General features: G+C 46.7%; 2 protein-coding genes across 3 annotated transcripts; one reads left to right on the top strand and one right to left on the bottom strand.

Annotated features, from left to right (window-relative positions):
* The first annotated feature begins 321 nt into the window (after positions 1-321).
* Positions 322-3069, top strand: LOC103640522 (protein ALP1-like). Its single transcript, XM_020546513.2, has 2 exons — positions 322-1455; positions 1530-3069. Exons 1-2 carry the CDS (start codon positions 938-940, stop codon positions 2560-2562), a joined length of 1551 nt encoding a protein of 516 aa, XP_020402102.1. The 5' UTR covers positions 322-937; the 3' UTR covers positions 2563-3069.
* Positions 3070-3196: 127 nt separating this feature from the next.
* On the bottom strand, positions 3197-8502 carry LOC103640523 (protein JINGUBANG-like). Of its 2 annotated transcripts, XM_020546514.2 has the most exons (3): positions 6375-8502; positions 3628-4372; positions 3197-3546 (listed from the first exon to the last, which is right to left on the bottom strand). In XM_020546514.2, exon 1 carries the CDS (start codon positions 8451-8453, stop codon positions 6978-6980), a length of 1476 nt encoding a protein of 491 aa, XP_020402103.1. In that variant the 5' UTR covers positions 8454-8502; the 3' UTR covers positions 3197-3546; positions 3628-4372; positions 6375-6977. The 2 variants fall into 2 exon arrangements, with proteins under 2 accessions (XP_020402103.1, XP_020402104.1); XM_020546515.2 differs by lacking the exons at positions 3197-3546; positions 3628-4372 and adding an exon at positions 4466-5114.
* Between the last annotated feature and the right edge of the window lie 6273 nt (positions 8503-14775).

The raw sequence follows: 14775 nt of genomic DNA, 5'->3' as shown, positions 1-14775 counted from the left end.
ATGTTCCTAAAACATCCGACTTGTATCACAAATCTAATATTTTAGTATAGATATACACAAAATTTAAAGTTAATTTTTGGCAATGTTATTAAGAATATTATGAAGTATTTAAATAAATTTTTGCATATTTTTTTATGTACATTATTTTCTCTCTAGAACAAAAAAGGTGAAAAAACATCCGAATCCGTATTCGGATAGACATCCGAATTTTATATGAATTATTTAAAAAGATATAGAATGAATTTAATGTTTATTTTTTTGTGAAGATTAATAGTCTCAATGCTAAAAACAAGAATATAAATTTACATAGCAAATTCTATATATTAGTTGTTCACGATCAAAGAAAGAAGAGAAAAAAAATGACATCCGAATAAATATCCGGAACCATCCCTAGCAACAGCCCAGAAAGTCCAACAAAAAAACCAATCGATCTGTACATAATTTTCTTGCGAACCAGCAAGCCGAAAGTCCAAAGCCTCCACACACCCACAAGCGGAAGCTTTCACATTTTCTCCCAACTAAAAGCCTCCACGTAATTTCTTGCCCGCCTTCAACTTTCGTGCCAGCAGGCAGCAGGTTACTTTGGGAGGGAGCTAAGACTATCCGCAGCCGTTCCCCCTATATTTTTCCCCCTAAATCTTACTATGCAGCCACGTCAGCAAGATTCCCTCCCCTAAATTTACTCGTTCCGCAACCGTTCCCCCTAAATATTCCCCTACATATCCCTCTACTCATTAAATATACATTTCCCTACAACTAACATAACTAACTTGTTTTTTCATTTTTATTTCTTTTTTCAACACGTTGTCATTACTACATGAAACTTGGTTCACAAATTTTTTTAAATTATTACTCTTAATTAAGACATACTTAGTACATAATAAAATATTACAATATTTAATTGTAATCCATCTTACAAAATAGAGAGGTACAATAAATGAACCTCACCGGTATTCGGAATTGTTCCATTCATTTGTGCATGAACTTCTCTGAACCACACTTACTTTCGAAGACAAACCTTTCAGTCGTACGCTGCAAGGCACGACTATCTTACGATGCAAGACATCATTGCCTTTCATACGAAGCCACGGATGGCTTTCAACGGAAGCCATCTTCCCTCCCCCCCAACCTTTCCTCTCCCCTATATATATTCAATGAACCTCTACCATATTCTTCACCCATAGTACTCAGTGAATCAAGTTATCGAAAGTTCGTTATGTCTCCTAGCCATACGGAAGATGAGTTTGCTTCGAGTGATTCGAGTGATAGTGAGGATGAAACTCTTTTGCTTGTCAACCTACTAACCCTAAACATTGCGGCGCAGCACCTTCACCGCCGACGGTCCGGTCTACCCCGCCGTGTCATTCACAGAGATCATTTCGCTGGAGAAAACCTCATCCAACATCACTACTTCGCCGCTAACCCAGTGTATCCACCGCATGTGTTTCGTAGAAGGTGCGCACTTCATACATTAGTCTTATGTCATCATTTGTTCAAGTTTTGACAAATACGCAATACCATTTATATAGGTTCCGCATGAGTAGGCCTTTGTTTCTCCGCATTCTGCAAGGTCTTCAACAACACGATATTTACTTTACACAACGAGTTGACGCAACTGGTATGCCCGGACTAGGACCATTACAAAAAGTATGTGCGGCCATGCGGATACTTGCTTATGGCTTACCTTCAGATGCGGTAGACGAGTATATTCAAATTGGGGAATCAACGGCTAGGGAATGCCTTCATCATTTTTGTCGCGCAATCATTGATTGTTTTAGTGCTTGGTATTTACGCACTCCAACTCAAGATGACATTAATCGCATCATGCATAATAGTGAGTCGCGGGGTTTTCCTGGCATGTTGGGATCCATCGATTGCATGCACTGGGAGTGGAGGAACTGTCCAACGGCATGGCGAGGTCAATTTTGTGGTAGAAATGGTAGGGCATCCATGATACTTGAAGCTGTTGCAACGTATGATCTATGGATTTGGCATGCATTTTTTGGCATGCCTGGGACAAACAATGACGTGAACGTGCTCCACCGTTCCCCCGTCTTTGACCCAATCACTACTGGTCGAATGCCCCCTGTCAATTACACAGTTAATGGTAATGCGTACAACTTCGGTTATTACCTCGCTGATGGTATTTACCCAAACTGGCCTACTTTTGTGAAAGCAATCCGACACCCATACGAGGAAAAGAAAGTCTACTTCACTCAGATGCAGGAAAGTTGCCGAAAGGATATTGAGCGTGCTTTTGGAGTACTTCAAGCCCGGTGGGCGGTGCTCCGTGGACCAGCTTATGGTTGGGATCGTAATCGTTTGACAGAGATAATGACGGCTTGCATCATCATGCATAACATGATCGTTGAAGACGAAGGCCCATTTGCTGCAAACATTGATTTCGGAGACAACTCTTCAAGGATTGATTCATCTCAAATAATAGCGGAAGGACGTGCCGAATGGGTTATTAACCACTTCGATCTACGTCGCCAAGATAGATCGTGCTCCCTTCAAAATGATCTTGTCGAGCACTTATGGAGTCGCCGTGGAAGTATGTAATACTTGAGTGTCGTAGCAGCTGAGTTCGTACTTACTATCACTACTTGTTATGTGTTCTCGTCTAAGTTTGTATTCGAATAAATAAGCTACGTTTCGCAAATTTGCCAAACAGCCTTGTACATTTTAGTTCACATACTAAGTTTTATTGTACCACACACAACGGAACATAAGAAATCATGTTTTCTTGAACAATTTATAACATACCATTCGATTGTCAATAATATTGTTCAAACATTTATGACATCCAAGCTCATTATTGTCTAATACAACAGCAAACAACTTAAGATACAGTGGTCCGACCAAACAAATACGGTTCCGCATATTACAAATTCGTAAACGAAGTAACCTAAAATTGTCTCAACAAGTGTGAATAGCACAGGCGCACAGCGTACACAACCTTTCATCATTGCTCAAAAGTAAATATGAACTGCTGCAATTTTTTTTTCTGTTCCTTCATGACAACCCAAACTTCAGGATCTACATCTTCTTCGTTTGTCGACAACAGCATCTGCAAACGTTGTTCTGCCGATTTGAGTTCTTCTAGTTTGAGTTCCCTTTGTCTTATGCTTAACTTTTGGGCTTCCAAGTCCAATCTCTTCTTTTGTATCTCCCTATCTTCTTCAGTGGTCTTTTCTTTTTTTTTCCCCCTTTTCAATGGACCTCTGTATTTGTTTCTCAGTAATTTCTTGTAATCGGCTTAAGTACTCCGGGGACGAAGATGAACCAGCTTTCTTTCTCTCAGCTTTACTGAAATCACGGCCACGGGGCCTTTTTTCCTGAGAGTCCAGCGGATCCACTGTCAGTCTCCGGTGTTTGCACTGATGGACACCCCGACGAAGGAATTGATCTTGCATGTAATCCTCTAAAAGAGTGTCCTTGACATATGCTCTCCCATTTGGGTTCCCCCTTCAGTTGATGCCAGCAGTGCATATAATGAAATGGTTTGCCCTCCTCATGAGCGAACAATGTGGCTGCCTTCGATGTCTGCAAAGTTCGAATTCATTGTACAATTAGTTGCAGCAGAGACATATGTAGTTGATATAATCATCGTTTCATTAGTCGTACCTTATCGTCATCACTTAGACCACTTTGTTTTTCTCGTAGAACTCTCGCGTAGTATCCAGAGAATTTACTGACATCAGCCCTTATCTTGTCCCATCGGCTACTGAGTGCTCTGTTAAGTCGACAAGGAAATTCCCCCCTTTGTTCATTGTACCTTTTTTCAATTCTGGCCCAGAGACCCTCCCTCCTTTGCCCAGTATTCACAATGGGGTCACTACTTATTTGCAACCAAGTAGTACAAAGGAGTCTGTCTTCTGGGGCTGTAAAGTTTTGTTCCTTAGATTTCTTTTGTTTTTGAACTGGAGGTGCATTTTTCTCAGGACTATTGATGTCCTGAACACTGTGTTCAGCATCTGACTCCAAGTTTACAGGCATTTGTGGTATAGTATTAGAACCCTGCAACGGTGTACTTGATAGTGAAGGTGGATATGAATCCGTGTATGGACTCATTCCCACCGAGCCAAGAGGGTTCCTCACAAAATTCATGTAGTGATTCCAATATAGTGCAGATTGGGAAGCAGGGATCATGGTTGATTGGGAACTAGTGTTCCCTGCCTGAATTGGCGCCCACATTGTAGTTGGACCTTGACCAGGACTAGGAAAATTAATGTTTCCCATCATGTTGCAATCGACTGGATTCTGCTGCATGTAACCTGTTGGCCATAAGGGTGGTGGTGGAGGAAATTGCTGGGCATTTGACGGATTCGACATCGCCTGCGACGATGTCGCATTGCTGGCAGGGTCCATGCTAGGATATGTGGAGATGGCACACATTTAGTCTTTTGAAACACATTGTAGCCAATCGACAAATCGAGGTACGTTAAACTTAAGACAAAGCATATAAAGACACTCAAATAATAGAACCATAATTTCATCAACTTATTAAGGACTAGCATCAGAACATTTAAGAGTCATCACAGTTCGCAGACGACAACGTTCTGGACATCATACTAACTTAAGCGGACGAGGTAGCATGGAGAATTAGACATACATGACACGACTAGTTAGACAACATGACAACTACGAGAACCCCACTAGTGGGTTGTTCAAAAGCAAATCCTGCTTGTACATCTCGAGTACAGTCAACTAATAAATATTCCAATAGCTATTACGAGTTGACCTATCTGAGTCGCTGAAGTACCACTCGTCACTCACATCCGGGCAGTAGAACTCCTCTTCGTCGACAGATGGTTCAGTATCTGTTGGAGGGGTCGAAGGAGATGTCGGTTGAACACTTATGTCATCCCCCTCGTACTTAGCAATTTCAGGAAAAGCTTGGACTTTTGCCTCTAAGGCATCTTGGTGAAGCAAATCAAGTTTTTCTTTCATGGCAAAGAGGGTTCTAGCTAATATCTCTTCGTCATGCATGTGGTCTAATGCATGATCTACTAATCCACGAAGGGATTTTGTGGCATCCTCGGCACAGTCGACAAGTACTTTAACCAAAGACTTCATGGTGTCTTCTTTCGAGGATGCCATTCGTAACTGTGCTGCAAAGAATAATAAATGTACAAACACTACGATTTCCTTATGAACCAAACAGGCGGAACGAATTCAGAACAGGCCAACATATTTATCAATGATGTTGCATGCAACAAGTAAAGATTTCAATTGTACTAGTCATATTCAACCATGGAACATAACATAAATATATTAGTATAAGACTGGAATTGTTATGACAGGTAAGGCCAACTTATGGGAATTAGGAATACCATAAATCTGACAAGTTCGATATATTGTTGTATCATGTGCTCATGGACTAGAAATAGAAGCAATGCACTCATTGTCCAGCACTAACAGATGTTTGATGTCAGTCTTGTATAAAACAGTTAAGGAAATAAATAACAAACAATGCACTCCATGTAAGAAACAAACAATGCTTTAATGCGAGGGTTGAACAAAACATTGTAGGATACAAAAAACAAGGTATGTACTCCATGGAAGCACAAACATAATGAACATAATAAATAACTGTCTGCTCAAACCATATCTTGCAAAAGAAAACTTAATGTTAATGGGAAGATATGCACAATACTACAACACAATTAATTTAGGGTTATACACAATACTACAACAGAAATAAAGAAGTTGTTGTATGAATATAGAAACCTACTATATGAAGGTGGACAATTGTTTAGTTTCGTCCACTCGTATACAAGGGTGACAAAGAAATTGGGGGGTAGTACAGCAACACAATGAGGGTTCCCATAGACCTCACACTATGAATGAACTTGAGGCATACTAAGTTCAGAAGTAATGCCCCCTCTGATTATGTCAATGAGAGTTTTGGAACGCATAATAAACAATGAACATTACACTGAGTTGGTTGAATTAACACATTGTTGGGCACCCAACTATTATCACTCTACTACATTTTATAAAATGACCTGTTGTTGTGGACAGTGGTCATCCTAAATTAATTGGAGACGACTAGAGTTGAAGCCAGTATGCAAGCAACTTCGTAGTTTAGGGATTACAAATTTATGGCAGGTGAAAAACCTGACGCCCGAATTGTAAGCACAACCAAAATTAGTTGGACCAAGTTTGAAATACATTAACCGGGTCAGTACCTTAGAAGTGTGAAACCCTAATAGGCAGACCAGATCCGCGGAAATGAGTGAACTCGGGATTCATCGGTTGTTTGCGGATGAAATATCTTACGGTTCAAAGGATAACTGGATTGCCGTATTAAAAAGATGTTGAAAGATGTGCGGAAGAGTAACATAATCATTACGGGTCCAAGGGCGTACCTCAAGATCCGAAGATTTGGGCGGTAATAAGACGATTCGAACTGCTGGATTGGGGATCCGATGCTGGAGTCGATGGTCGGACGGTGAAAGCAACCAAGCAGTGGCGACGAACCTGGAGGGAGCCGGATTTGCGCCCTCTTCGTCTTCGGTCTTGAACGGAGCACCTTGCTGACCACCTCGGCTTCGTCGTCCACAGCTCCGACGCGGACCGGCTCCCTAGCGCGCCCGAATCGCCATCGCCTCGTCGCGAATCGCCGAAACGCAGTCGCCTCGAACAGGAGAGAAGACGACCGCGAAGCTTCCGGTCCGTGCCGCGGGCGGATTCTTCCGCGCGAAGAAGTGGAGGGGGAGTGCACAGTGACGCCCTGCATCTGGCGTGAGAGAGAAGAGGGCGGCGGCGAGGGGAGGCGGATAGCGGCGACCGCTGCGGCGGTAAGGGGTGAACAGTACCCCTATAGCGTGCACAGTGATAGGGAAGGGGGTGCGAAGGGGGGAGCGCTGCAGATAGTCTAAAGCTTCCACGGCATGTTCCGGCCCCACCAGCCGCACTGGTCACCGACCAGACCGCCACCACACCCAGCCAGCCACGGCATTGGCCGCTCATCACGCCGCGCCCATGTGCTCCGGCTCCGGCGTCGCCGCGTAGGGCGTCCAAGATCGCAGCGGCGAGGGCGAGGACGCCTTCCAGAAGCGCGCGGAGGTCGTCGCCGTCGTCAGGTCGGCCGCGATGCCGCCGCTGCCCCTGTCCGAGTCGGAGACGCGCCACACCTTGACGGAGCCGTCGAGGCTGCCGCTGTACACGACCCACCGGCCAGGGGCTGAGCCGTCGTCAGTGCCCTCCTCCTCCTCCTGGTCCATGGCGACGCACTTGACGGGTCCCGCGTGGCCCGTGAGCACGGCGAGGCGCGAGTGGTCGGCGCCCTCCCCGCGCCGCCACACGGAGACGGTCCGGTCGGCGGACCCGCTGACGATGACGCGGCCGGCCACCGCGAGGCACAGCACGGCCATGCGGTGCCCGCGCAGCGCGCCGCCGTTCCTGGGCGCGGCGCCGGGGGGCGCGCCCCGCCGCCACTGCCAGTGCGCGACGGCGCCGTCGGAGGAGCCGACGTACACGACGCGGGCCTCCACGGCCACGGCGATGGCGGTGACGGCGCCGGCGCCCTCCCGCAGCACGCGCTCCATGGTGTGCCACGTGCCCGCCGCCCCCTTCCCGTCGCCCCGCGCCCCGCGCCGCCACACCTTGACCGTGCCGTCGGCGGATCCCGTGAGCACGAGCGCGTCGAAGGAGGCGGCGGCGACCGCGTTGACGGCGTCGACGTGGGCGTGCACGGACTCGAGGCACCGCGAGTCGGACGCGCGCCACACCTTGAAGGTGCGGTCCCAGGACGCGGAGTAGATGAGCCCCGCCGCGGCGTCGACGCTGAGCGACGACACGGCGTCCGTGTGCCGCATCCACAGCGCGCTGCGGTGCCGCCGCGTCCGCACGTACTGCGACGGGCGGAGCGAGCTCCGCAGCACGTCCCGGAGCCGGGGCAGCGACCCCACGCGCCGGTGCGCGGCGGCGGGACGGTCGTCGCCGCCTCCCTCCGCGCGCCGCCACACGCGCACCTTCCCGTCCTGGTGCCCCGTGTAGACGCGGCCGTCGCCGGCCACCACGATGGCCTTCACCAGGCCGCTGCCCGACTGGAACCCGCCCTGCTCGCGCCGGTCCCGCCACACCCGCACGTTCCGCGAGTCCGTGCCCGTGTACAGCAGCTCCCCCGCCGCCGCCAGCGAGTAGACGTGCCCGCCCTCCTTGACGAGCGAGCCGAGGAGCCCGGTCACCGCGCCCGCGCCACGGGGGAGGGCGTCCTGGCCGAGCCCCGGGAGCTGCGTCCACGGGGACGCGGAGTACGGCGACGCCGCCGTGCTCGGAGTCGTCGGCGTGGAACACGACGTGTCGCCCGCGCCGTAGCAGTAGTAGTAGGCGTCGTCGTTTTCCTCGTCGTCCGACGTTGTCGACGAGGACTTGGCCGGCGCCGGCGCCGCTGCCGCCGGGTCCGGCCGCAGGAAGTGGAGCAGCTTCTTGTGTTTTCCCATGACGTGGTGTCGTCGTGTGCTTACGGTTCTCGGGTTGTGTGATGCTGTGATGGATGTCATGAAGGGGCTGTTGAGGTGTGGGAGAGGGGTATTTATAGATGGCGAGGCCCGGTGGGTGGGCGCCGTTGTACGGTCAGCGCGAGGGCGTTGTGACAGGTGGACGGCTGCGAGGTGGGTGTGGACGCGTTGAGTCTGCTGCCTTGGCGGGAAAGCGTGCGTGGTCCGATGACGGTAGTGGGACGCGTGGCGGGACGAGGAGACGGCCAGTACAAATGATTGCCGGGGTCAGCGGGTGGTGCGCGGTGCACTGAGAAACGGCTCGACACAACGTATACGTACTGTACCCGACCCGGTGGGGTCGACCGGGGGTGGATGCGTGAGGTGAGGTCTACGGCTACGGCTACGGCCTACTGTACGTACGCGTGCTAGCACAGCACGCTACCATGCGCCGTACACACGTGCCACGCGCCCGCCCGCCGTCCGCGGCAAGAGATCAACGCTGGAGAGGGGTTGGTTTCCGGATGCTTTTTTACCGCATCTCCTTTGACTCATTGGATTAGTATAGTAGGGTGGAAGAGGGGGCAGAGCCGTTCCAGGCTTTTTACGTGCCCAGTGCGAAATTTAATATATAGACCCATCCACACACAAATATATATAATTATATCTATATTACCGAATATTTGACGAATAAAAATTATTATACACTGTTTTAAAGTTTATAATATAACAGATATAAAATATAGCAAAAAAACACTTACTTGTTATATGATATTATTAAAAATATCTTCTAACATTTTATGATACAAAGTCATCGCTTATATCATCGAGATCAATCTCATTTAACAACTTTTTTCGATATATAGAATCACCAAACCATTTTACCTCATTATTATTGACCATAAATAGTTCATAAAAAATTAAATTTTAAAAATCTTCTCTCTACCGAAGCAACCATCATATGTATAGTTTATAATACTCTATATCAAAATAAAATTTGTTTACTTATTAAAAAAAATGCTAGTGTCCAATGTCTAGAGCCTAGGGCCCTCTCTGTTTTTTAGGGCCTGGTGCGGCCGCACCCACCGCACGCCTCTGGGCCGGCCTTGAGAGGGGGTTGGATTCTGGAGCTGGGATCTGCTCGTACGGTGCTTACGTGACGGTGAAGCTGCTGTCCGGAGACGGTTGCGCCACGTCACGTTTCAACCTGCACGACAAGGACTACACGCCTGTAGTAGTATATGATATATATGATACGGGTATTATTATATAATACTACTGTAGGAGTATTCATTATCAGGGTGGGGAACGGCACGGCTAACATGTGATTCGTGCCACGCATGCATGCATGCCAAAAGCGTAGACACGCGTATTATATGCCTCCAGGTGCGACCGACCGGCCGGATACGCCTCGAATCGCAATAGATTTTTTTTTAAAAAAAAGACAAGGTTGCGGTGCACTACATTATGCGTGCATGCAGTACCCGTATGTGCGTACACACACAGGGTGGAACTGTATTTCTACTACGGTGCTACAGGGTTTCCATTCGAAACTGAAACGTGGAACCGGAAGAACGTTCTAGAAGGCGTCTCCCTGCGAATGTGATGTGCATGTGCGCGATGGTGGTAGTGCGTCTGACAGGAAAGGAAAGCAGGGAACGTGCTGTTGTTTCACTTCCACCCGCAATAAGAAAAAGGCACAGAGGTTGTCCGCTACCGGGAGCTATGTAGTTAGTAATGCGTGTGTACGTCTGATCGCAATGAGTACCCGAGACCGCTACCCATATTTACTCCATTGGAGAAAATTTCTATCCATATGTTTTTATTGCACATAAATCTTTACTCAATGGATAAACGGCTATTAAAACGTTCCTTTCTGACCTCCTACACGTTAACCCCGTAGACACTACAGTAAAAAAGGAAACGTTCGACGGCTACGTTATGTCCGACGGCCCCATAGGCAATCGTCGGACATAAGGTTATGTCCGACGGCCAATGACTGCCGTCGAAAATAATAGTAAACAGCCGACGGCTGTCAGACTGGCCGTCGGACATAAGCTTATGTCCGACAGCCCGTCTCACAGCCGTCGGACATAACCGTATGTCCGACGGCCTCCTAGGGCACCGTCGGAAATAAGTAATTTTAACCGGCGCCCCGAGCCCGCATCGTTTGATTCTACCACGCGCAGCCCATGCAGCCAAGCCGCTGCCGCCACCGTAGACCTCTCGTCGCCGTGACTCCGCCGCCGCCGCCGCAAGGTTGCTCCACCACCGCCCAAGCACAGCACATGCCCGACGACCTCCCCTTTCGCCCTGACGCGCAGCCCGAGCACGACGCCACCGAAGCCACCCCGACGCAGCCCAACGCCACCGGAGCCGCCCCGACGCCACCGAAGCCTCTGCCCCCATCCTCGACGCCACCGGCGCCCGCCCCGACCCCGCCGGAGCTCGCTTCACCGGCTCATCGTCCAGCAAAGTGAGCAATTTTAAAATTTTTAGTATAATTTTGTGTATAAATATATATTGTTTGCTAGTAGCAATGTTTAGTTTTGTTATGTCCGACGGCTTAATTTAATTATGCAATTAAATTAGCTTGTTTTAATTTATTTATTAGTGGCTATATAATTTAAACTTTTAATTTCTGAGGGTAATTATTAAGCCCTCGGAAATGAGGTTGTTTTATTTGATTTAGGGTCCCGTGAAATGATTTTTTGTAGTGCTATTGTATTAATTTGGTTAATTAGTGGTTATTGTATTAGTGTGGTTAATTAGTAATCATAACTAATTAAGTTAACGTCTCGTATCTAGTATGGAGGAGAATCGTCGATGGATGTATGAAGGTTGGAAGAAAAGAGGTGCTCTATCAAGTGAGTGGGTTGCCAAGACTGATGCTTTTCTCGACCATGCTTTTGCTCGGTCAGAGACTGGAACCGATGTTAGGTGCCCTTGTAGCAAGTGTCGGAACATTAATTTCCTTAACAGGAGGACTATGTCGATACATATTTGCAAGAACGGTTATATGCCAGGCTATGAGGTGTGGGTGCACCACGGTGAGGACCCACCTCCTCGTATTGTATCGGAAGTTCAGTCACATGAGAGGAGGACTACGATAGGATGGAAGAGATGCTTGACGATGTACGACATGAGCTTCTAACCGTCGATTCGGAGAACCCCGGTCAACCCACCGAGTTTGAGGATCCAGCTACACCTGAGGTTCAGAAGTTCTTCGAGCTCCTTAAAGCTGCTGAAGAGCCGTTGCATGAGCACACAAAAGTGACCGTCCTTGTATTTGTGACTCGACTTATGGCTATTAAGTCTAAGTTTGCATTCTCAAACAACTGTTACAAGGAGCTTTTGAACTTGATCAGTGATGTACTTCCGGAGAATCACAAGATGCCAAAGGACATGTATCAGTCTAAAAAGTTGTTATCTGGGCTCGGTATGGACTACGAAAAAATCGATGTCTGTGAAAATAATTGTATGCTTTTCTGGAAGGAGACCGCGGGTGAGAAGAAGTGTACTGTATGTGGTGAGCGTAGATTCGTTGAGGTTGAAAACGACGATGGTTTGACCGTGACTACGAAGATTGCACGTAAGCAGCTTCGTTACATGCCTCTTATACCTCGGTTGAAACGTTTGTTCATCTCCAAGAATACAGCCAGACACATGAGGTGGCACAAAGAAGGGGTACGTGAGAATCCAAATGTCATGGTGCACCCAGCTGATACAGATGCATGGAAGGCACTAGATGCTTTTGATTCCAGCTTTGCTGATGAAGTGCGGAATGTCCGCTTCGGTTTGGCAACATATGGTTTCTCGCCATTCAATCTAACTGCAACGTCCTACTCATGTTGGCCCGTCTTTGCTGTTCCATACAACCTTCCACCAGCTCTTTGCATGAAATATGAATTTATTTTCTTGTGTCTTGTAATACCTGGTCCGGATCATCCTGGAACAAAGATCGATGTGATGATGAGACCCCTGATTGAAGAATTGAAAATTTTGTGGGAAGGAGTCGAGGCGTACGATTATTACAAGAAACAAAAGTTCAACCTGAGAGCCGCGTTTTTATGGTCTATTCATGATTTTATGGCTTATGGTATCTTTGCTGGATGGAGTTGTCATGGGATTTTGACATGTCCGATATGCGTTGAAGACACTTTATGCTTTCGACTAAAGTTTGGTGGAAAGATATGTTACTTCGATTGCCATAGATGTTTTTTGCCAGAGGATCACCCGTTCAGGTTCGATAGGAACGCTTTTAAAAAGGACACGATTGTGACGAGGGGACCACCCAAGCGTCTAAGTGGTCCAGAGATTCTCGCGAGACTTAATGATTTGAAACTAAACGAACATGGAAATCGTTTTGAAGGTTATGGAACCGAGCATAATTGGACTCACAAATGTGGTCTATGGGAACTCCCTTATATGAAAGCCTTGATTCTAATGCATAACATTGATGTCATGCACCAGGAACGAAATATGGGTGAAAGCATTATTAGCACTTGCATGAATATCACTGACAAAACAAAAGACAACCCTAAGGCAAGGAAAGACTTGGCCTTAATCTATAGAAGACCAACTATGGAGATAGGAGAGAATCAGGAGAAGCCACGTGCTCCTTTCAGTATTAAACCTAAAAGGAAGAAACAATTGATGAAATGGTTGAAAAACTTAAAGTTCCCAGATGGTTACGCCGCGGGCTTTAGAAGGTCTATGAATTTGAAGACGGGCAAGTTTTCTGGGTTGAAGAGTCATGACTACCACATAATAATGGAAAGACTCCTTCCTGTTATGTTTCGTGGTTTTGTAAAAAATGATGTCTGGAAAGCATTAGCGGAGCTAAGCTACTTTTATAGACATCTTTGTGCCAAAGAAATAAAGAAAGAGATGATGGAGAAGCTTGAGCAACAAATACCGATTTTGGTATGCAAACTTGAAATAATATTTCCACCAGGTTTCTTCAATCCGATGCAACATCTACTTGTTCACCTACCATACGAAGCTAAGGTAGGAGGTCCTGTGCAATATAGATGGATGTATCACATCGAAAGGACACTAAATAAGCTACGTGCAATGGTTGGTAATAAGAGACGAGTTGAAGGGTGCATCGCTGAAGAATTCAAATACAAAGAGATAGCATCGTTCATGGGCCTGTACTTTGCAGAGGAACACAATGTCAATGCCCATACGTTGCGATATCATGTCGACGAGCCCCCTATTAGTGATATTGAAATTTTTCAATGGAGGGGCAAAACTGTAGGACCCAGCACAACATACTGTTTCACCAACGACGAATGGAAGACTGCTTTACTCTACATGTATAACAACATGGAAGAGATGAATCAGTTTCTCCTGTAAGTGTAAACTTTATTTTAGTCATTGCCGCTAGAATTTTTGTTGTGATACTAAAAGGTTTGTTTCCTTGTACTAACAGGGAATTTGATTCTCAAAATTGCATCTCTGGCTGTGAACGTGACCTGATTCGCCGAGAGAGAAAAGATGGGGGACTTAATTTCTTGTGTTGGTTTCGAGATTATGTAGATAAAAATGACAATATACACCCGGACCTTCGACAATTATCCCTAGGAGCAGTAACTGGCAGACGTTATGGTCGGTATGATGTCAACGGTTTTAGATTCCGTTCCACAAGGTTCGAAGATGATCATCCTCTAGCAGCCACGACAAACTTCGGAGTTGTAACTAGAGCTGTCGATGATGAAGGGAAGGTGACTAATTATTATGGAGTCATTAATGATATAATCGAGTACAAGTTTTTTGGAGATAAACAACTCAAAGTGGTGTTCTTCGATTGTGATTGGTTTTCTCCAAATACAACGCGAGAAAATCAATATGGCATGGTGGAAGTCAAACACAACGATAGATTAAAAGGCCACGACACTATAATCCTTGCCCACCAATGCGAGCAGGTGTACTATATGACATATCCATCTAAGAAAAACGGTTTGGTTGATTGGAGGGTAGTGTACAAAGTTAATCCTCGTGAACGACTATATGCTCCTGGTGATGCTGGTTATGTTGAAAGTCAAATCGAGCAGGAATTGGGGGCTGCTGAGATTTTCCAAGACGAAGAACTTACAAGCACGTTTAATGTACAAACTGAAATGTTGGAAGAATCTTTATTAGGCGATCAAAATGATGTAGAGGTTCCTCCAAAAAGAAAACGAGTGACGAGAAAGAAGAAAGCTACTTGGCGTCCATTAAATCGATGAAAGCAACTAGATCCTGATTTTGATTACGATTACGATTGACGAGTATGGATCATGATTTTATTGCATATTTTATGATTTTATTGCATATTTTA

This window comes from Zea mays, chromosome 1 (genome assembly GCF_902167145.1).
Source record: "Zea mays cultivar B73 chromosome 1, Zm-B73-REFERENCE-NAM-5.0, whole genome shotgun sequence".
In the NCBI taxonomy this organism is placed as follows: Eukaryota; Viridiplantae; Streptophyta; class Magnoliopsida; order Poales; family Poaceae; genus Zea; species Zea mays.
This window is presented reverse-complemented; position numbering and strand designations above follow the sequence as displayed.

What these genes read in the sequence shown, in the direction of transcription:
- LOC103640522 (XM_020546513.2), top strand. Translation starts at nt 938, where the DNA reads ATGAACCTCACCGGTATTCGGAATTGTTCCATTCATTTGTGCATGAAC. An exon ending in CCGCATGTGTTTCGTAGAAG is followed by an intron (nt 1,456 to 1,529) that starts GTGCGCACTTCA and finishes CCATTTATATAG; the next exon opens with GTTCCGCATGAGTAGGCCTT.
- LOC103640523 (XM_020546514.2), bottom strand. Translation starts at nt 8,453, where the DNA reads ATGGGAAAACACAAGAAGCTGCTCCACTTCCTGCGGCCGGACCCGGCG.